The sequence below is a fragment of the Parasteatoda tepidariorum genome, chromosome 7 (assembly GCF_982258835.1).
Source record: "Parasteatoda tepidariorum strain Cologne lab strain chromosome 7, Ptep-v5.0, whole genome shotgun sequence".
In the NCBI taxonomy this organism is placed as follows: Eukaryota; Metazoa; Arthropoda; class Arachnida; order Araneae; family Theridiidae; genus Parasteatoda; species Parasteatoda tepidariorum.
Genome location: NC_141761.1, coordinates 41,653,634 through 41,677,733, shown reverse-complemented (window position 1 = coordinate 41,677,733; position 24,100 = coordinate 41,653,634). Strand labels below are relative to the sequence as shown.

The 24,100-nt window shown below is 27.9% G+C and overlaps 1 protein-coding gene across 2 annotated transcripts in view; it reads left to right on the top strand.

Moving 5' to 3' along the window:
- The window catches only part of LOC107445498 (uncharacterized), a 172,381-nt gene extending 148,935 nt beyond the window's left edge, over positions 1-23,446 (top strand). The window contains exons 5-8 of one of the 2 annotated variants that reach the window (XM_016059899.4): positions 12,591-12,804; positions 14,282-14,412; positions 17,330-17,558; positions 21,712-23,446. In XM_016059899.4, coding sequence (XP_015915385.2) covers positions 12,591-12,804; positions 14,282-14,412; positions 17,330-17,558; positions 21,712-21,788 — 651 coding nt within the window. In that variant the 3' untranslated portion in view covers positions 21,789-23,446. Of the gene's footprint in view, positions 1-12,590; positions 12,805-14,278; positions 14,413-17,329; positions 17,559-21,711 lie in introns of both variants that reach the window. The other variant, XM_016059898.4, reaches the window with a different exon arrangement.
- Positions 23,447-24,100: the final 654 nt, after the last annotated feature.

The following is a 24,100-nucleotide window of genomic DNA, read 5'->3' as shown; positions in this document are numbered from 1 at the left end:
TTCTATCTATTATAATGCTCACCGTCTTTAGATTGCCAATGTGATATTTAAAAATATTTTCTGAAACTTCGTAATTCTTATATTATATAGCAGAATTTCGTAACAATGTCACAGAAACTAAATAATTAGTAAAAATTATTATAATTTTAAATGTTGCTGTGAAAGTTTGACTCGACAAATTGCATCAAAATAGATACTGTCAGAAATTCAGACGCGCAAATTTCATAATTTATGCATTTGCTAAATTTTATTTTTAAATCAATACACTGTAAACTACTTTAGAACAAAGTGGTGTTCCACTACACTAAATTAAAAGGATGTGCTGTGAAACGTTGCTGTGAAACGTTTATAGTGTACTTTTACACTATTTGGTGAAAAATAGCCTCCACTAAGCACCATGATTGTTATTTAGTAACAATAAGTTTTGTAATTACATTAAGATGTGAAAAGAATAAGAATCAGCAAAGTTATTTTTAAGAGACAAAGAAAGTAAGAATACGAAACGTTGGTTGCATTCAGGCACTAATTCTTAAAATAAAATGATTTTTTAAATCAGAGGTACACGTAGCAAAGAGAATATTAAGATGAAATTGCACTAGACTTAACAGAGCAGGAGCAGATGAAATTGACACATTATAAAATCATTTAATGCAGTTTAAGAGGACTTGTAAATTAAAAAATATCTATCCTTATTTCACAATTAAAAATATGCATACTTAGTTACAAAGGCGAACTTGAGTTCCTTCAGATGAAAAACAACACTGAAGACAGCCACAAACATTCGCCAACTCGTTATCGATTGTAAACAATATTACAGATGTGATCAAATCGCGCCGAGATAAATCTCTCGATTGTTCACGTCAATACTTACTTTATGGTATAAAGGTGGGTGTTTTCGGGGAAACCTTTTTGCATTTTCTATGCCTCGAGCTTTCATGTACCATTTAAATTGTTTATGAACCCTGGATTTTGTGCAAACTTGAAAAAAAAGTGCTATTTCAAGCAAATTTTAGGGCATTTCAGCATCAAATTCGGAGTAATGTTACACAACAGATTTTACAGTGTCATAACTATTGGAATTTTAGATAACGATGTATCACCATTTACGGAATAATATGGAAATTATCGATATAAAGTAAAGAAAATATAAGTATAAAAGCTACATGAATATTATAGTTTTTTTTAAATATAAAACAACAGTCAATCATCTTGACTACATTGATTCTTGAAACTATTATCTTAAAACCAAACCAAATTAGTTAGTAAACTGTAAAGACTGCAGTGTAATACCTATCTGATTTTAGGGATAAATTCTAAAAATTATGTCTAAAAAATTAAGTTAATACCAAATCGAGCCTTTATACGTTCTTTAAAGAAATCAATTAAATCTTAACTCCCATAAATGATAAGGCTTACACCTAACGCAGATGCTTTTACTTCATTAATGAATTATTTTTAGGAAACAGAGAATCGATAATTTTTGTTTATAATCGAGAAGGTGTAAGTTTGATTTTGTCTCAAAATGTCAAAGAAGTAAAATTATCATAATAAATAATCTATATTTTTCGTTGTATGTACAATAAAGATAATTTTTTTCTTGCAAGGAGAGGAACAAAAATCTCTTAGTTGTATTAAATAATTTTGCAATAGTTAGTTTTTAATCCCTTCGGTTTTGTTTAACTTTACTCGAGTTCATACGAATATTCTTTTTGAACAGTGCGCATGTTTCATTGACAAATTAATCGTATTTTTCCAGAATCCAAAGTAAACTATTCTTGCTTTACTTTGTATCATAAAAATAACTTTACTGATTCTTAGATGCATAATATATTTATAAATCTTAGTGTTACTGAATAACAAACATGGTGACTACTACTTTACACCAAGTAGTGTAAAAGAACGTTCTTGGTATACATATAAATCCAAAGATAACGCACGGTGTTCCTCTGCACCACATTGATGCAAAATGGTTGTTATTTTTGAAGAATTAAAGGTTTTCTATTTATATTGTTTCCGAAGTAATTCTAATAGTTTTAATACATTATATGCAGATCGAATCACACAAATTTAATATCAACATAAAAATATTTTAGCAATCAAAACAAATTTTCAATATTCTTGAAAGTTTTCGAAAAATTTCATTCATTAATGAAAACATGCTCTTATTTGTCATAGACAGGTCAAGAAATAAAGTTAGTGGTCAATATATGGTTTAAAATTAAAGATAAACACATCATCGGGTACTTACATTCCCCATATTTCAAGTGGTTATCATTATCGGCTCCTTCAATAACCGCATCATCAACGATCACATTCATAATTATTGAAGCGAAAGTGAATGATTCGAAAGATTATCTTAATATATATTGAAAGCTTTAAAGGAAAACAAACAGTCGGGTGCCCATTAAATTAAACTGATGTTTCTAACATCTCTTGAGGGTAAGCGAATATTTGACATATAATTACTAAATTTCTTAAATTCGATTAATGGATAAATTAATGTTAAAGAGTGTTATAACAATCTTACTTTTAAATAACACCTAATGCATTAAAAACGTTTATTTACTTAAAAAGTGAGTTAGTATTTTACCCACTTAAGAAAACGTAGGCAAAATTTAATAGAAATTAGGCAATAGAAAAGTGTAAAGAAATATGAATTTAGGACTAAAAAAGATCTAAAAATAAAAATTTCAAATAATATTATGAAATGTTGTATAATTGTTCCAGTTCAGTTATTTATTTTATTTACTTCTAAAGCTTTCTTATAAACTCAAAGTTATCAGGCTATTTTAAAATTAATATATTAACTGTTATTAGTTTTAAATTGATATAATGAATATATATATATATATATATATATATATATATATGTGTGTGTGTGAAAGTAGTATGTTATTTATAAAATAGTATTTTATTTAATTAGGACTTCATTTAATTATACTGATTAGTGTGCATGCATAATGTAAGCCATGACGAAGCATTCACAAAATGCGCTTATAACATATAGGCTTTCAGATAATGTTATCCTCAGAAAATGGAACTTTTGTGCAGTTGCGAAATAATAAACAGGAGGATCTCATCTATTCTTTGGTGGAAAGCTTGCTAAAGAACTGAATAATTAAGAATGATAATATTCATTATAAAATTTTGCCTCTATTAAGCATGTTTTCAATTTTTCACGCATTCTTCTCATAATTTTGAACTTAGAAGTTTGTTATTACATTTTACTATCTTCTAAATCCTCTATCCATCTCTGACAACAGTAAATTCATTTTTTAAATATTTTTCTTACCGTATTAGAACTTTTCTAGTGTGTTTTGTTTAGAATTGTACTTATAATTTTATGCAGTGTCCTATTGTTTTAATTTTTTCACTACACAAACTTTAGAAAAGAATTTAAGAAATATTTTTGATGCGTTAGTGTTAAACATCGAAATTTATGAAGATTTAATTTTCGTTTAACTATAACGAATTATGATGAGAATTTTAAATAGACTTTACGATGGACATTACGGATCATTATTACGTAGAGGAAATAGATAAGCGCAGTTTGAGAAAAACAATTTGGCAAATTCGTAGATATTACCTTGTGATAAATGAGATTACTTTGGAGCGATAGCATTAACACATTGTTAAAAACATCTGAGATATCTATACCTGGTATAAAAAGAATTACAACCTAAAAAAATATAAATATATTTAAATCTTCAAAAAATAAAAATAGGACAGGACTGGACTTTCTCTCATAGAGATGCAAATCGATAATAACGCTTAACAGAATAAAAATAAGTCAAGTGGTTCAAAAGTTATTATAATTATTCTTTATTTTTCTTAAAAAGTGTGTCTGTACACATTGAAAGCATATACAGTACTGGGGGTATAAAAATAAGAATGTTTATATTTCGGAAAGCTTTATTGTTGAAAAATTGTTGCCTATTGTATTGCGAATAACATAGGCAAAAACACTTTAAAATCTGTTAATATCTTCAGCATGCGCTGAGCATTTGAAATTTACAAAAGCTTAAAAAAAATTTTAGTTGGCTAAAACTGATGAAGCAAGCACGCTTTAGTTTGATGTGCTTGTTTGAATAAACTAAATAAATTAAATTCTGATCAGTAATTCTTTACGTTCGTGCAGTGTTTTAAAAAGAAAGAAAAACATACATTTACAGACTTTTCAGAATTTTTACTTCACTCATTGTTTTAGATAAGAACAACTCGAATCTCGCCACGTGAACATGGTTGCATATCTAGTTCCCTCTACACTCTGCCAAACCGGCCATTCAATGTATTGGTGGGTTATTTATATTATGTTTACTTTTATACACAAGCATTTTAAATGCAGTAGGATTCTTTGGTATACTATTTTTCATCTACTACATATTTAATGTCTAGTTCTTTTGAGAAATAAGATAAATGATCTACATCTTAGTGTTATTTGGATATATCCATCTCATAGTTCGCATATTTTATTCGAAACCTCAGCAACATGTTTCACTTATCTTTCCCCAGCCTGAATGTGATGGAGAAATGTTGGTAATGCACGTAGTGACAGATAAAATTTGTAATTTAATATGATACTCAGTTAAGTCAGGAAAAATAATATCACACAAGAATAAAACACAAATTAATAATTACAAAGTAATTTGTAATGCGAAATTTTTTGCAGTCTTTTTCGCTTTGATGGCTTGCCTTACTTTTAAGATTCTTCGTATATGGGTCATTCTCACGAAAACTGTCATTTTTCAGTTCATAAAATCCCAAAAAAGTAAAGTGAATAAAAAGCTCTGAAACTTTTTATATTAATAGAAATATGTAATGACATTATAAAGAAAGTATATATCCTATAAATTATACTTAATATTTAAATTAATTAATTTTTTAAATAATTAATTTATAATTAATTAATTTATAATAATTAATAATTAATTAATTAATTAATTTAAAAAATAAATTAATTAATTTAATAAATTAATTTATTAATTTTTAGTTCATTTTTCAAATTAATTAATAAGTAAATTAATTATTTTCACGATTTAAAAAGTGAGGGAATGATATTTTATTTTAATACATGTTTTTATCTAAGTTACATCTACCTAAAGTTTGAAAATGATAACATACTAAGTATATCTAATATTTATTATAATTTAGTCTTATATATTTAATAGTTTTTACAGGTTTGGGAAATAAAATTGACTGGCACGATTGAACAAAAAAAAATTTAATAATATACTCATCTTGAATCATTCCCTCACTTCAGCGTCATTCCCTCACTTTATACACAAGTGAGGGAATGACGAATTCAATAAAATTTGAAAATAACAGTTAGGCCTAATGAATTTCTGAAATCAATCACATACAATTATATTCATACAAGAAAGCAACATATAATTATCCACTTTCTCGATGAAGTTGTATTTTATTTTACTCTAAAAAATTACATGAGGGAATGACAAATGTAAAAAATTTTACCTGGTTTGATTCATTCAAATTTATTTCACAGCAAAGCTTCTTTAAGTTGAAAATGGAAACATATACTGCAATTTTGTTCTATGATGCCAGTTGTTAACTTCTGAAGTTTTTATTAAAATATTTTTATTCTAAGAAGATTGCAGGTGATAAGAACATTGTTGTGAGGGAATGACGCGAAACACTGGGGACAAAGTTTAAAATAGTGCTGTGTTAATATTTTTATCAGAAATTCAATTTAAAATTGATTTTCTGAATTCTATATTTTAGTATTCTGAAATAAAAAACACGAATTTGTAAAAAAAATTTTTGTATTTCAGAAACAATTTTTTTCTTTTTTTAAATCAGCAGTGGGGACAAGTGAGGGAATGACATATTGGTATATTTTAATTACCTAAAATAAATAAAAAATAAAAATTGATAATTTTATTTTTATTATTTTGTTAGCTTGCATTCTGAAGGACACTTTCCCTGAATTTTTTTTCTTCGTAAGCTGTAAAACAAACATAAAATATACTGGGGACATGAAAATGACTGTTTTTGTGAGAATGACCCATATATAACCTAATGACTCCACTTATAACAGTTAGCTGTTTGGAAGTTAACCTAAACAATCAGTTTGTGTCTTCTGAACAATGTCTTAAATTGATTGCATTTAAAATGAATAGCAGATGTTATTGTTTGACAGGTATTTGTCGAGAAAAGACCCTATTTTGTACAACCGAAGATGAACCTTCAAGCTTTGGATTGCTTTGAAATCAATAATCGGTATTCTTGTGGGGTATATTCCCACCCAAAACTACAGGACTTGAATAAAAAATAATATTAAATCACTCTTAGATTCTGTTGCAATATGTATCAGAGAAATACTAAAATTTTGCTGCCACTCCCAAGCTATAGAAAGATGCGTCCAACTTGTTACTTGATATAATAAAATAAGTGAATATGAAGCTAGAGGTGGATGTATCCTTGCAACACTTAGATCTAGATCAGTTCAACTGTTTTATTCAACAAAAAGAAGTATGATTTAAAATTTTTAATAGACATTAAAAAGAAAGCTTTATAATTTAGTGAGCCAAAGAATCCTTTTATAATGAAAGTCTTTGTAACTAGCTGTAAATATGCTGTAATTAACACTCAAAAAAATTGGATAGTTGGTTGTGTAGGGTGTAGATAGAACTTGATATGCAACCATCTTTATGTCCAGTGTTGTTCTCATCTAACACAATGAACAAAAAAATATACCTTGAAAATTTACGAAAAATTGGCGAACTTATGTTTTATTCTAAAAAGTTGAGCGAAACTATAAAATTAAATTACTAATCAAAATTTAATTTACTTATGGTATTCAAATCATCAAATAAGCATAAAAACTAAACTGTGTTCATTTCAAAAGTCTTAGCCAACTTTTAAAAAAAAATTTGAAAAAGCAGGATTTTTTTCAAGTTTTTATTAATTTTAAGTACAATGCGCGAACGGAAAATTGTAATCAATTTCAATTATTCTCACGCCGATTTCATTCTTATTACGATTAGCAAAGCGATGAAGTTCAAAAATTCATTGTTCTCGAGCCATAATATGTATTCTAATCCATTTAGAAAATTTTTTTCTTTTTTAACCCTAATTTTAGAATAAATAAAGTTCATCGTTATTTAGGTGCATATGGTTGTTTAGAAAAAAATATATTTTCATAAATCTTAGTTTTAGATTAAATAAGCTTTTCTGTTAAGAAGCTTAGATGAATATATATTTAAAATATAATTTTAGAATGAATGAGCTTTTTCGTTACACAAGATAATATAATTGTTTAAAAATGTCCTTTTCAACCCTAATTTTAAGATAAATATTTTTCCTTATTATATACGGCTATACAGTTATTTAGAGAAAAAAATGTTCGTTATAATAATTTTTTGATAAAAAAAAACTATTTCTTTAGTTCACTGATTTGTTTATTAGCAAAACAAAATATTACAAAAAATATTTCAAAAAGTTATACGCAATTGTCTAAACAGTCTCTTAAGTTTCGAAGTTTAGCAAATATTCCACATAATGATGCCCTTAAATTACTTTTCCAGAAGACTTTGTCAAAACCAGCTGAGATACATAAATCTGGTATAAAAGGGAAGAAAACAGAAACAATATCGTAACTGCCTGTAAGTTGTCAGAAATCAAAAACGAATATAACTGGACTTCCCTTCAAGCTATAAGCTGTTTTCACATGACATTTTCAAAAACAAAGTAGAAGGAAATCAAATTGAAACGAAACTTTATAACTTTAAAAGAGAAAAGATATCTTCGGCTATCATTCGCAGAAATTCAAAACAATAGATATTTAGACATAAAGAAAAATAAAATAAAATTACTGCTACAGTCAGAACAAAATGTTTTTTATATATATATAACTTTTTTTTCTTGCTTCCTTTTTTCTCCAGGCAACAAAATATTGGTTCCATCAGGCAGAAATTCAATTTTGTGTTAGGCCAGTTCTACCTTCTTTTTTTCTTCCTTCAAACGAAGTAAAGAGAGAAATTCCAACTCTCTGATATGTGACCGAAAATATTCAAAATATTATTTCTTCTTTAAAATAAAAGAAATGATAACAATAATAAGAAAGAAGAAGTAAAGCCCACCGGGTTTGAGGATTGAAAAACCTTTGCAATATAGCCGGAAGGCAGGGGAAAAGTATTGGTCTGTATAGTACAGTCTGTTCGCGCTTGAGTTTCCTCTGGAGGGACATTTTTAAAAGAATAAAACAATTCAGTAAGAAATATTTACAAAGAATATATCAGGTGAAAGAAGGGAAGAACGCATTTCTTTTCTTTAACTGCTGAGAATGCGCATTTAAATCGCTGAATTGTCACTTTTTTCCCTTCATTTCTGAATTTCTTTTCTCTTTTCCAACCTGCATCTTTCACTATAAATACTCCTTAAACGTTTGCTTCTTATTTTAGAATTTCTAAAATACAGAATAGTCGAAATCATTTGCAATCATTTGAAACATTAATTTTTATTTTTTAAAGCTTTATTTCATTATTTTTTAGTGCATGATTCAATAACGTTCACGATCGTAAAATTATTGAAGAAATCGACAACAAAAATATACTGAATATTGACTGAATATAAACTGAATGTTCAGAAAATTCCAATGAAACTATTAAAAACTTAATTCTAAATTTATACTAATGCTTCGATTTTGGTTTTAAAAACGTTAAAGAGAATTTATAATATATATATTTCTCTTACACGGCGACAAAAAAAGCCTCATTACAACTCCTCGAATGGCAACGATAGAAAATCGACCAATGATTGCCGCTAAAAATGTAATTTGCCAAATCTAGCTGAGGTGGCTCAACATAAGCGCTTTGAAAAACGGAAACTGAAATAGCCTTAAGCTAGGCAGAAGTGAGTAGTCTTTGTCGATAGATCTCTATTTTAGTATTTTTCGAAAGCGCTTTTTTTCACGTATTTATATATTAGGAATTTATCTGACGATTTTTGATTTATATCACGAATTTATTTGTTTTATTATTGTTATTAGTTATTCATTGAAAAATGAGTCTCAGTCGTGCTGTTACGCTTTAAGATTTTATACTATAGCACATTTCTAATAGGTTTAACGAATTACATGTCATTTATTTGAATTTAAATTTATTTTAATGACTTAGTATTTACTAAAAAGATGTAATTTTTTTTAAAAAAATGTTGTTATATGGATTTGAATGATTGTTTTGAATTCTTAGAATTTTGTGTATTTGCAATGTACCTAAGTTAGTAGCGAGCGGAACGAGCTTGGTTTGCGAAGCATACCATATAATATTATGTAGCAATTTTCGGGAGTTGGCACGCGTTAGCGAACAGGGGGGGCAATCCACTAGTGTTATATACTACTTAAACGCTAGCTTTGTTTTGATTTTAAGAACAGAATAGTGAAAATTATCTCTATCTTTAGAACAATTACTTTTTTGACTTTCAAAAATTTCATTTCATTGCATTTTGTGCATGATTCATTAGCATTCATAATAATGCTTTAATAAGAGAAATTGACAGCAAAAATCAGCAAAATATTGACAAGTAATGTTCTGGTAATTTATTTCGTACTGTCAAAAACTTAACTCTAAATTTCTATGAATGTTTCTTTTTTGTTTAAATTTTCTTGTATAATGGTTAAACGTTTGCGTCTTTTTTTTTAATTTCTGGGAACAGAAGAGTCAGCACTATTTCAGCTATTTGACATAATTATTTTTATTTTTCAAGGTAATATTTCTTTATTTTTTGTGCAGAATTGATAGCGTTTACAATTGTGCTTTAATGAATTGACGGTAAAATTCAAATGAATATTTTGACAAGCAAAATTCAGACAATTCATATCCAACCATTAGTAAATAAACTCTTAATTTATACTATATGTTCGCAAATTTCTGTTTTTTTTCCTCCTTTACTCCTTAAACACTCCTTAAGCACCTGGTATGTTTTTTGAATAACTAAAAATTGGAATATTCAAAACTATTTTCACTCAATTGATCTAAACTCTGAATTTATATCATTTATTTTAAGACTTCTGTTTCCTTTTTGTCTTAATTAAAAAAAGGACTAGCTTTCATTACGGAATTTATTTTTATATTCTTTATTATTATTTTATATATTCCATTTCACTGTTTTTATTATTTCTAAGTCTTAAATTTTTCACACTTACACTTAATTAAATCTGTATATGTAAAAAATAGATGATAAAAAATTCTTTAAAAGAAAGAAAAATGCACCTCAGCATTCTTTGTATTTCCCCAACAGTAACATACATTAAAAATATTAATAATACGTGTGTATGTGTTTTTTCCTTGAAAAATAAATCTCCTTTTCCCTAGAAAAAGATAAGTCGAAATTGCTTTAAGAATTAAGAAACTCACATATACATTAAATTTTATTATTTATGTCTTTTTTTAAATCTGCCATTTTTCAAATTACATTGTTCATAAATTGTTTCCTATTCATTAATGCTTAAAAACTTTTCATGAATCTCTAATTCGAATAAAAAAAAATGTTTCATTATCCAGTTAATATCAAAACTTATTTATCCCTTGTGTTTATGAATCTAATATAAACTGAAAATACATTAAGAGATAAAAAAATCTGCAAAAATAAAATAAAAAGTAATAAATGGAAAAACATAAAAATAGCACACTATTAATAACTTTAAATCTAATCATCATCTATTTATTGGATTTTTACCAGATATAAAGTATAAATACGCTAATTAATCAATACAGACGATATTTTAAGTTACAAATTCAGGCGCAAAATTTTTCGACCTCTACAGAACATGCTTTTTGCGATGATTTTGGATTATTAAACCTCAAAGTTGAGGAGGTTGTCGCAAAGTTAGAAATATGTCACCAGTGTTCTTATCGGCAGAGTGAACAATAGTTTGAGCACTTTACTACTGATATCATTTTTTGTGAACTTTATCATATTGAATTTGGTCTGTGGAACTTTGAATACCGATCAAATTATACTTGCACGCAACCATAAAAATTGCTCTTCTAAAACTATTGTTGTAAAAGCAATTTTAAATTAATATTTATTCATTTTTTATAATCTGTGTTTAGAATATTTAAAATATTGTGAAATCTAATTCAAATACTTTTTTAGTTTCAAACTATGTGAAGTTAAATTACAAAATCTAAAATTTGAACGCAGTCAGTCTGTCGAATACTTTTTATACTCAAAAAGCCAAATTTTTCAAAAGTATTATATTCTATAATATGAATTTTTTAAAAATTAATTTTTCAAAAAAGATTTGTCCGATGTGTTTAAATTTTCATAATGAGATAAAATAAAAATTTTAATTGTAATAGCAATTCAAAAATTTCTATCATTATTGAATTAATTCATATATATACATTTAAATACTTATTTAAAATAATAACTAAAATTAAGCTGTGATCCTACACAAAGTTGGATCCCTTAGGAAAAAAGTTGTTTTGGTGGGGTAGCAATTTTTTAACTACTTCCTTACATGCTTCAGATAGCACCGTTTTCCTCTAATACCCTTTAAAAACAAGAAAATTTAGCCAACTTTTTACAATACGCGAGTGAGGGGAGAAGTCAAAACACCCTTCTATAATGAATCGACTAGTCACTAGACCTTCGAGACCTCTATTGTGAATCGACTAAACCTCGAGACCTCACAGAGGGAAAGTAATAAATATTTTACCATTTAAATTTCCTCTAAAGGGCCCTCAAATTGAGAAAAATCATTAAAATTGAGCGTTTTTTACAGTTTTTTTTCCGTAATTTTTTTAGATCATATTATATATATATATTTAAACTTCTATCGCTAATTTTCTATGACATAAGACTCTTAAATAAAGATAATAATAATAATTTTTTTTTTACAAAAACCGGGTGTGAAGGAGAGTTACTGATGTTCTCGCGAGAAAGTCTGGAAGATTCCTTTTCGAATGTTTCTCGATTCCTTCCCCTTCATCCATATATATATATATATATATATATATATATATATATATATATATATATATATATATATATATATATATATATATATATATATATATATATATATATATATATATATATATATATATACTGTAAGAAAACTCGGTAAATCTTTAGCCATCAGTACTTGGTGCAAAGTTTCTCATTATTCCAAACTTTAGTTAAATGATAGATCGTTTTATTTTAGTTACACCATAAATTGTGAAGTATGATCGAGAAATACTTCCATGCTGCAACTGAATGCACCAAACTTTGGTAAAAGATACAGGACTTTGATGGTGACTGTAAACGGAACGATACTTGTTTACGGCGGTTACTATATTACCATATATATATATATATATATATATATATATATATATATATATATATATATATATATATATATATATATATATATATATATATATATATATATATATATATATATATATATATATATATATATATATATTATATATATATAAATATATATATATATATATATATATATATATATATATATATATATATATATATATATATATATATATATATATATATATATATATATATATATATATATATATACATATAGTAATTTTTATTAATTTTTATTTCTTTCTCAGGTACCTCAACAAAGCATTACCAGACTACCTCCAAAGAAGCAAATAGATGGTCTTCTCAGCTCACAGCTGGGTCTCAGATTTGTTGTTGTTCCAAATCATCTCAAGAATGGTGTTCTCACACTCACATGTAGAGCGTATATTTCAAAAGCAAATATGACGACCAAGAACGAGATAACAGCCACGAACAAAGCTAAAATTTCAGAAAACAGAGCAAGTAAATGACCAATAGTTATATAAGATTTACCAGTATTTAAATTATTAATCAACCATTCATTATTTTTCTTACATTTATTCCACCTAACATATTCGTCTTTACATTCGACGTTCATATTCGACTTTAGTTTCGATATTTTTTAAAATTTTTATTATACATTAGCTGAATATCAAGAGAAAAATAAATTAATCAATAAATAAGGATAAGCATTAAAAAATCATGCAGAACACTGAAACACAATGCTGGTACAGTTAATAAAGCTACTATAAATTAATTTTTTTATTTATTATAATTCTTTTCGTGGTGGCCTTAAGTTATTAGATTAAGGTGAATCATCCTTTTAGAGGTTCATCCCATTAAAATGACGATTAATTGTATCTTGTATAATTTTTGGTTGAAAAAAAAACACTCGAAACTCATATTCTTAAAGTTGATTCACCGTTGAATTAGTTAGTGCTAATTAATTGGTTAATCTGTCACTAGTTTTTCAGTCAAGTCAATCTCTTTTGAATTTAATTCCCAATTTCCCAATTTTAAGGCAAAATTATTAAATCTAAAACAGTTTTTCAACCAAAATATAAATGTATTTTAAATTATGCACATATTATATATATACTATTATATATAAAAAATATAATATTTATGTTTAATTAAGAGCTATTTTGCGGCAATTTAATTGGTCAAAAATTGATATAGGGTGATTTCTCTTAAAGCTACATAAACCTTTCCTAAAATCTTAATAAATTAGTTGTTAAAAATATAGAGATATCTCCGTTTTGAAAGCCATAAAATGCCTTTACCATTTCATCTATATCAGTAAATTAAATACCTAATACCGCGATAATCATTACTGTTATTGACATTAGTAATAAATGCCTAATTATTGAGGCATTCATTACTAATGTCAATAAGAGTTTGGAAGATAGATAGATAGTTAGATAGATATATACAAATATTTTGGAGTTCACGGAAAAAATTCACCGAAAAAATAGTATGTTTATTCAGAGAAAGCTAATTTTTGTGCTTGATTTCATAGCTAGAAATATCTTCTGCTCTTGCTAATTGGCATATTGAAATCCCCCATTCAAACCATTAATCCTACATGAAAATTCAACCATTAGCTCCAAAGTTATTTAGGTTGATAATTTTTTGTTCTTATTGTATGTAGTCCACAAGTACATAAAATTAAAATGCTTTTTAATTGAATTCTTGCAATCATTCCATTTTGATGAGAACTACATGGGAATAATTTTACCAGTTTTAAATCAGTAGATTAAAAAATAGATTTCGATTCAATTCATGAAGACATTAATGATACTATAAACAGTGCATCTTTGCTATATTTATCAGTAATAATAAATCGAATATCGTATTGCGTGTTCGCTTTGTTTAAGACTATCAAACTATTAAAAATAAATTCAAATACAATCTAATTTTTTAATGAGATTTGTTCTCAATTTTTCCTTGTATTCAGCAGTTAATGAAGATGGACCGTTAATCACTGGTGGCCGTCTAAGATATCAAGAAGGCAACGTTGTAAATGTGAATTGTTCTGCTGTTAAAAGCCACCCTCCAGCTGAATTACGATGGTATATTAACGATAAAGAAGTAAGTCAAACGAAATCAGCACGTGAGTATAAGTTTCAAAAGTATCATAAGTATGATTAAATGTGTTCATAAGTTTCGTCATAAGTATGATTAAATGTGTGGTGTCAACGGTGGGTTTCGTTTCCCAGTTCATCCGGTCATGAGATTGACATATTAGGCCTTCCGGGTCAGGCATGTACCCAGGTTCAAGCAACTAAGCTGCTTCATATGGTGTTCACTAAACACTTATTATTATATGTTTATATAGGCATCCATTGTTGTGTTAGGCATCCGATGGTGGAAAATAAAAATATAAATTCATAATCCTTCTCACATGGCGTTACTTCTAGCTTTCGAAGAACATGCGCTCGATTCTCATTGGCTGTAGGCCAAGTTGGCACGAATAAAATTCTATTCTGGTTGTTTAAACGTATAAGAAGAAAACAGTCAATAAATTATTTGTCTCATAGTTTATAGCTTGGCTACCATTTTTTGGGGTAATTTGACTCTGCTGAAATGGTAAAATTGCAATTAAATAAATGGTTATTTTACAACTTATTAAATTTTTTATTTACCATATCAAATTTCCAACTATTATTCTGTTTTTTCTTTTTACAAAACTAAATCGCTTTCTGTAAACTCAGATGAAACATGAGGTCATTCTGACCAGTGGTTTCCTTGGTTTTTAAAAGTGAAACTTTAATTGTAATCATCCATTATAGGAATGTTTTTAATGTGCTTGGATATTGCTCTATTCTACTATGACGGATTAACACGTATTTTTTACAGATAATTCATTTGTGTAATTTTTGAAACAAAAGAACACCAGTAAATAATACCAATATAAGAACTGTGAGACCGCTTTTGTTTTACTTCAAGTAATTTAAACCTTTGAATAAGAGCAATGAAAATTTTTATTGCATAAACGCTATATCACATCTCTCATACATTGATATGTTGATTTTTTTCACGGTTTTGTTGTTGCTGACTTGATATTTATTGCTTTTTTAACGTTACTTCATTTTCGGTTTTAGTTACGTACTGGGAAAAATCGGTTCAATTTCAAAATCCCGATATTAATATCGTGTCGCATATTAAATTGCAGCTTTTATAATGGACAAAAATAAAACAAAATTCTGTCCAAATTGAATCTTAATATTAGATAATTAAAATTCAGAAGTGCAATAATATAACTCAATTTTGTATTTCATTAAATTTGCAGAAGACTCTAATTAACTCTAATCTAATTCTAATCTAATCTCATACTCTTACATTCTTTGGAGCATGACTTAACTTTTTGACTAACTAACTAACTTTTGGACTTTTTCCAATAAGTTAAAAAAGTCATGAAAATAGGTAAAATATAATTTCAAAAGCTCTGAGTGCAAACATTTATAAAACAAATATAATAAGAATTCAACTGTCTCATTATTAATCATATATTAAATTTGAAAAAAAAACCTCTTCTTTGAGTACTTGTGGTCGTCTGATGGTACAGAGTAATTTAAAGTTAAACTCAATGTTTGAAAGCTCCAGTCTTAGTTTCTGTATCTATCTTTCAAACAGGTTAATGTTGCAACTTTAGGCATGTTGTGAAAAAGGTATTCATAAAAGTAATATTAAGTATATAATTAAATATTAAATAAATATTAATAAAATTCAAAAGAATTTCTTTGCAAATTATGATTGACATAAAAATTCCCAAGAAATTATCAACACAACTATCATTTTTATCGATTCATTTTAGGAAAAGTCAACTAAAAGCTATAGTTAAAAATAGCTTTTCAGTAGTATTACTGGATAACTGAATGAACTTTTCTTTTTTCATTAAAAGTTAGACACATCTCTAAATATTATATCTCCTTTTCGTATCCCAGTGTCTATAGATGCTTGATAGAGATATACGGCACTGCTAAGAAAAGAAAACGTGCATTGAATATTCTTATAGAAAACTGTTGAGAACCGAAAATTTTCTTACATATTAGTGTGAGAGAATACAAACAACAACACTCGCAAACGTTAAAGTAATGAGCCGATGAACCATCTTAGCAAGTCTTCCATGAACATTGAAAATGGAGACGAATGCGTCTTGTATTCAAATATTTAATTTTTTTAATTTACATAAGATATCTGCTAAGTATTGAACCTTTAGGGTAAAAGAAAATGGTTTATATTACTTTGTTTATATTGAATACTCTGTTTAACTATAACAGTCTATTAAAGTATGTGCTATTTTATTGTGATGATGTTCAGTTCATCACCACAAACATTAAGATAAGAATAAAAATAAAACAACAATTAAAAAGAATACATTCTTAAGTAAGAGAACAAGATCATTAGAATGATCACTATTCGCAAGGTGTTAAAATTATTTATTTAATATAGATCAACTAAGATATTTAGAGTTACAAATTTTGTTCCAGGGAGGCATTCACTCCAATTAATAATACATAAAAATTTTACATGAAATTATACAATATGAAGCTGCACTGCTAATTAATAAATAAAAAATAATAATTATGGGTGTAATAGAAAATTTTATAATATGACTTAGCTGTTGAGGATCCTCATCTTTTTTGTATCTTAACCCCAGCTCTCCAAAACCATGTGTGTCCCTGCCTTTTCTCTCACCTCCTCTAACCAAGCCCCCAAAACCTACTCCACTCTTATTGGCTGTTACCACCATCACAAAATAAGTAGAGCTATACTCGCTATTTCTTTTATTTTTATTTTGGCTGAATTATTTAAGGGCAGAAAAGGGCAGGTGAAAACTTATGAAAGAGAAACTAAAACTTTAAAGTAATTATAGCAGTGCAGCACAGATAAAAGTAACAAAACATCATAAAAGCAATACCACATTATTTAATATAAGTTATACATTAATCTCTTGAAATTTCTTCTTTGATATGGATATTTATTTATGGATATTCAACTTCAGGCTAATCGAGATTACTTGCGACCACTTAGCCCTATCCGTTATCCAGATGGTCAAGAATCTACATTACTTGGCTTACGTTTCACTGTCCAAGCTAGGCATTTTCAAAGAGGTGAAATGAGGTTGAAGTGTGTGGCCACTCACTTCAAAGTGGAAAATGAGAGAAAAACAGACTTGATAATCAGCAGTCGACAAGAGAGCTCTGGGTTGGTAGTCATTATTAACAGGAGTGGTAATTATCATTTTATAAGACTTTTGAATGGTATTCCTTATTCACATATATTTTTTTTTTTTTTATAAGAGTTGAATAATGATTCTCTTTTAGTTTAACCGTTAAAGAGAATTGTTTGATTTAAAGAGTTCTAACTATATATTCTGACAACTTCATCTTTTTTTTTTTTTTTTTTTTTTTTTTTACAACAGAATTTCAAAATTAGAAACCAAAATGATGAATCTGCGTGTAAAGCAAATAACAAAACGCATAGGAGTATAGCATCGCTACTATCCGCAGTTGCTACAGGGAGTTGAAAATTGTGCTTAATATTCAAGGAATCTAAACAAAATCATTCTGTATTTTCAGACACGTTAGCCATTTACGCTCATTATTTCTGCAGGTGATGCTAAATGTTTTTCCAGATGCCACGAGAGATGCATTACACCATATACCTGGAGGCATACATATAAGCGCACGTTCTCAAATATACCAATTCTGCTGTCAGGAGACTAAGTCTTCCTATGATTAAACAGTCTTTTAAAAAAACCTCGAAAAACCAGATTTAAAAAATCTGGTGATCATGGTGGCCATGTGATTGGTGTTAGGCTTACGGTTACTAGGTTTATGGCTCTGACAGCTACGAGAACGGAGTGTGCGGCCAAATGCTCTTGAGCGTTTTTTTAGTATATTTGTATGACTGTGAGTAAATTTTTATAATTTATCTTAAATTTATGCAATAATTTTGCATGAAAAATGTACAAAAGAATTGTTCTTTGAAAAATATTATACGTAAAAATACTGTAATGCTGCCACTTGTTTTTTTTTTAAGTTTTAAAAATTTTAGATATCATTAATCTTTTAAATTTTCCTTTAATTATAATAGCATTTTTTAGAAATCAAACAATTTTCACTGTTAAAGAAAAAAAATAATGACGTGTAGGTTTTAACGGTGTATATTTTATTATACATTTATTCAACCAATTATATACATTTATTAAATAAATTTTAGAACAGATATCAAACAAAATAAAAACTTTAAATGAAACATTTCATAGAATCTTACATTTTTTCTTAAGATTATTCTTAGAATATGTTAACAGTTTCCAGGAATGAATTACTATAGTATGAAAAAATGCATTTGAAAAGTAATGTTTGATATTTCAGCATTCTTTGCAATAAGTTATTCAAGCAAATATATATAACACAAACCCTAAGTGAAGCATTAATAAAGTGTTTTTCTTAAGTTAAAATAATACATTCAAAACACTGCATAATGTTTTTTAATATTTGCTGAAAAATATTTTTCGAAGATATAAATCAGTTTCCAAGAAAACTTCCAACTAAAGAAAATTTAACATTTCTTCCAAAAAATATCTTGTACTATCCAAATAAAGTTATTCGAGGTACGTGTTTTTTTTTTTTTTTTTTTTTTTTTTTTTTTTTTTTTTTTTTTTTTTTTTAAATAATTATTCTAAAAGTTCTTTCCTTTGATGTTATTCACTGTTTCGCGTCACTCAAATTTCAACCTTTTTGACAATATTATGTTTTTAGAATAATTCCGAAATCCATTAGTTTTCAAATGAATAGCTTACTAAATAAAAAAATAATAAATTACAAATTAATTTAAATATTTGTAATTTAATATTTTATATAAATGAATTTAAAACAATAATATATTGAATACAAATCATTTGCAATTTAAATAAATTACAAATAATTTAGTCGTAATAACTGCTTAATGTGTGTATTAAGTTAACAAGAATTTAATAAAAACAAGAATTTACAAATATGAAAACAATGAATCAGGGTAATTGTTAAGTTTAAATGCCAATTTTTTGTTGAAAATATGCTTTGAAATGACTTGAATAATATTTTTTGACTTATATTACTTAAAATTATAGGTGCATTAAAAGTATCTGAAAAGTTTTAGGTTTTTATATACCTAAACGTCAATTGCTTTGAAAAAGAAATTGCATATAGCTATTTTTTATTTCTTACACGCAGACCCTAATAAGTGTTTTGAAATAAATATAAAAAATAATAATAAATTGCTTAAATGCTATAAATTTTTTCATGATAGTGTTTTAGATTTGAAAAAAAGGGCTTTTATGGATGAAGATAAGCTGATTCTAATACTTAAAAGAGAAACATCGCATTACTTATGTCAATATTTGCAAAATTATACTAGTTTTTGAAAATTGTTGGCAATCTTAAAAATATACAATGTACAATAACAATATTTGCTAACAGCGATGAACATTTCTAAACTAAAACATACCATCTGGTTAGATTTTAAACCTTTTATTTCTAAAATACTGATAATTATATTCGCATAAAAGCGCAAATAAGAAAAATGAAGTAATTTCTAAGAAGCTGATTTCTTCCTTCTATAATATTCGCTATAATACATAAGGCAAAGTAATATAACAAAGATAATTTAGTTAGTTCTCAGTGTTTTATATCTGAACCGTGTTGACTTAAACTGTTCAATGAGGTGTGATGGCTCAGTGTTAACTACTGAGCTCTCGTTGTGGGAAGAACCGAAGTTCGATACCCGGTAGTGGCTTGAAGCGTTCCCAGAATCCGTTGTATCCGTAGGAAAAGTGAGACAGTGTCAGTAAGAGCATTGTTATCATCATGCAGTTCTTCACGAAATTGTGAAACCTTAACATCTGGCCTTCTTGGCATTCAACGAACTGTTACGGGAATGCTTTACGAGTATTATATTTTTTCCAGTTGTTTAGTATGCTTTATCGCGATTTTGTTTTCCTTTCTGAATTTGACATTGTCCTGTTTAGACTAAAATTTTAAAGAAAAAGTTTTCTAAATTTCTTGAAGGTTTACAAGAAAACGAAAATAAAAACACAAATAGCGCCGAAGTAAATAATAGTCGAATTCAAAGACCTCTTTCCTTGAAAATTAAAACAGTATATATTCACTTACTTTTGAGCAAAATACATTGCGTCGAAAAAGATGGGGAAGGAAAAATGCCTGAGAGAGATGCTCGTTGGCTGTCGGCAGGATTTGAACGGAGGACCACCAGTTTCGTAGTTGGATACTCTAACCACCATACTTGTACAGCCCAATCCAGGAAAATTTAAGAAGATTTATGCTCTCCATTCACTTGAAAGTTTTTAAGACATGGCGAAATAAACAAAAAGTAAAATTATTGATCTATTAACTAAACAATTGGGACTACATTTTCCAAATTGCAACTCCTTGTACCATTGAAATTAGAAATCAGTATGTCATGATGTGTTATAGCGGCGGACACAATCTAAAGCTTCCTTACTTTCCCTGGACTTGGTTGTACAGCTGTAGTGATAGAAGCATCCTACTGCAAACTTGGAGGTCCTTGATTCGAATCCTGGAAACATCTCTTTCTCTCATTTCTTCTTCCCCATCACTTTTGAGACTATGATGTTATAATTAGTATATGATGTTTCAATTTTGAATAAACGAGGTTTTCAAAATCGACTATTATTTGTTTCGGAGCTCTTTTGACACTTTTTTTTTTTCAATTTTAGGAATCCTTTTTTACAGTGCAAAACACCCATTTGCATTTCGCATTGTTTTATACATACATTGTTTCAACAATGTTAGAGCAATTTTTTTTCTTTAAAGAAGCTTTTCTATTTAAAATTAAAATCTATCTATTTTCTCAGTAATTTTTTTTCCTAAAGTTTGATAAAGAATTGAAATAAAAAATAATAATTTAAGCAGGCACGCTAATACACATTTAAAGTTTTAAAGGGCTGGTTTGATTTGTTTCAAAACCTACTGTTCGAGACAGCATGTTCGTTTTTGGTCTACGTACCGTTCAACTTTACGTTCGATTTAATAAATCAGAAACACTTAGTTGAGCATTTGTAAAATTATATCTAGTCAGAGAATTTTCTGTGGTATAGAATAAGGATAAAATTCGTCGTGCTCTTATAAAACATATGAAAGACATATATTTCTTCACTTTTATTCCATAAACTGGTGAATGCACCAAGATTTCTCTTATTATCCATTTCAATTTATTTTTCAATAGATTTATAACCTTCTTAAAGCACAAGAAAAATAATTCAGAACACTTCTATCAAAGCTTCTGTAAGCAAAGTCAGCTTCCAAAGCAAAGATTAGCCATTTTCTCGATAATTAATCTGTCTTTTCATTTCCTTTTCAGGAGAAAGTGACCTGAAGACAAATGGGACTTCTCTTTGGCTTGTCCTGCTTCTAACTATTCTGATATGCATTCGGTAGCAAGAATTCTCACTGAAGCATAATTTATTTCCTCGCTGCTATGCAGTGACCGACTCTGTGATTGGAATTGCTTGTTCCTCCCCCCTCACCCAAAAAGATTAATCGGTATCTTTCATTTAATGAACAGCCCAACAACAACAAGAATGGTGTAGTCGTCAACCCCAAATAAAAATACAGAAGTTAATTGTTAAAATTGTATTGTTGAATATATTCCTGAATGATGACTGGTTATCCCGAAGTTAAGTGTATATATATAAATTGGAGTCATAATTATATACAAGTTAAGTGTAAATAGTTGTATGTAAACCTTCTGGAAAAACACTTAAAGCGTCAACTGAACCATAGAGTCTATGGGAAACTCAATATACTTTTGTGTTACCTCAGCAGCGCAAAATTATGAGCAACATTGTAACGAACTTCTCACAATATTGAATCGAAAAGTTGGACAAAATCAGTCAAAAGTCTAATAGTTTTCTGTATTGAAGGACTTTTTGTATTGTTTCCAACAGCATTAATATGAAACACATTATACCAATCTCACCAAAGCGTTAAACTAATTTTGCAATGGTGTACAACATCAATTTATGGACTTCTAATATTTATATTGAAAAAGCTTTTGTGTTATTTCAAACGAAAGATACTGTGCTATAAATAAAGATACTGTGCTGGCATAACCAATGTAATCAAACATATTTGAAACATCAATAGGGGTAATAAACAATAATTGCACTTCATGACCTTTTGGGCTGTTTCCAACAGCTCAAAAATGAGAAAGATGCTGTAGCACAATTATAAGCAAAGTTTTTAATTGAATTCACAATGATTTATAAAATGCATCATTAAAATGATGTCATGCAATATCTATTATTAAAAGATATTATTTAAACTTTTATGCTGTTTTCAGCTGCCTAATATTTAAAGGAAATTGTACCATAACGTTTACAGTTTTCAATTAAATTAGTGCTGTTGTACGCCATTCGTATGAGGTAGGTCATAAAATGTTTTGTGATTAGTGACCTTTTGTGCTGCACAAAAACTAATGCTACTATATATCATAATATTTCCAGTATTCAACAGAATCCCCAATGTTGAGATTATGTGTAAGAAGTATTAAACCTCAGAAAGAGGCTATGTGCTGCTTGAGGTATTATGATTTTTAAAAAAATTTAAAAATGACAAACAAATCAGATTAATATGTTAATGCTGAAGAGTAAAATGTTTTTATAACCCCGAAAAGGAGGTAGCATAAAGCGGCGCCAAAAGTAAATGCTGAAGCATATTTGAATTAGTAATGTAATAAATTTAGTACTCATTAAATTACTAAAGCGTTGCACGTTTTGTTTTTATTTTTTTTCCTTCTAATAAGCCAGGTTTCATCACGGATTTTTGTAAAAAATTGTATAGATGTTACCAGTTATCTAAAATTTAAAAAAAAAATATTTGCCAAAATAAAATAAAAAAATGCTTAGTTCTTGTTTACTTGTTTGTGACTTTATTACCATATAATGTCTTTGTAAATAATACATACCTCCTATTTTCCTAACATAAATATATGCCTGTATCTTATGAATTAAAATTATATGGCACAAATTGTTACTGAATTTCGTTTCAGAAATTGTAATACAAGCAAAAACAATAAAAACTATATACCTCGGTGAGATTTACTTGGTTATTTGTTCGCTTCAACTTAAACATTTTTTAATATACGATCGAAACTCATAATTAGATAAAAAATAGAAATATGAATAAAATTTTAATAAAGAGGAATTTATGTTAATATTTCAAGGTAAAAATGATGCAGAAATTTAAATAAAATTATAAATTGTGTTCTTTATTCGTTAGGTACCGACATTTATCAGAAAATCTTCCTTCCGGTGCTTAAAGAATCGAACTACAATCAGTTTGCTCTCTCCCCAAATTTTATCTCATTTTTTACTAATGTTTTCCACCTTATCAAACCAGAAAATATTTATATTACTTTTGTTGTCGTTGTTGTTATTGTTGCTTATACTCTTGGTCAAGAGCCTTAGACCAAGTCCAGAAGATCATGTCGCATCTGCAAGTCATAGACAGTCTCTCCATCACTCATCAGTTGCCTCACAGAGGCACCAATGCAATCCAAAAGATGAGATGGAGAAGCGATGGCCGAGCAATGACAATAATAAGTCTTTTCTTTCGCTCTGAAGGTCAAACACTTCATATGGCCGGTCCTAAGTCTTGACAAAGCTGTTTGAGCAAATCCGGGACAAGTGCACTGCAGGGATAATCCGGGGCATTTGGCGGCATACCAATCATGATCTGGTGGGTGCTTC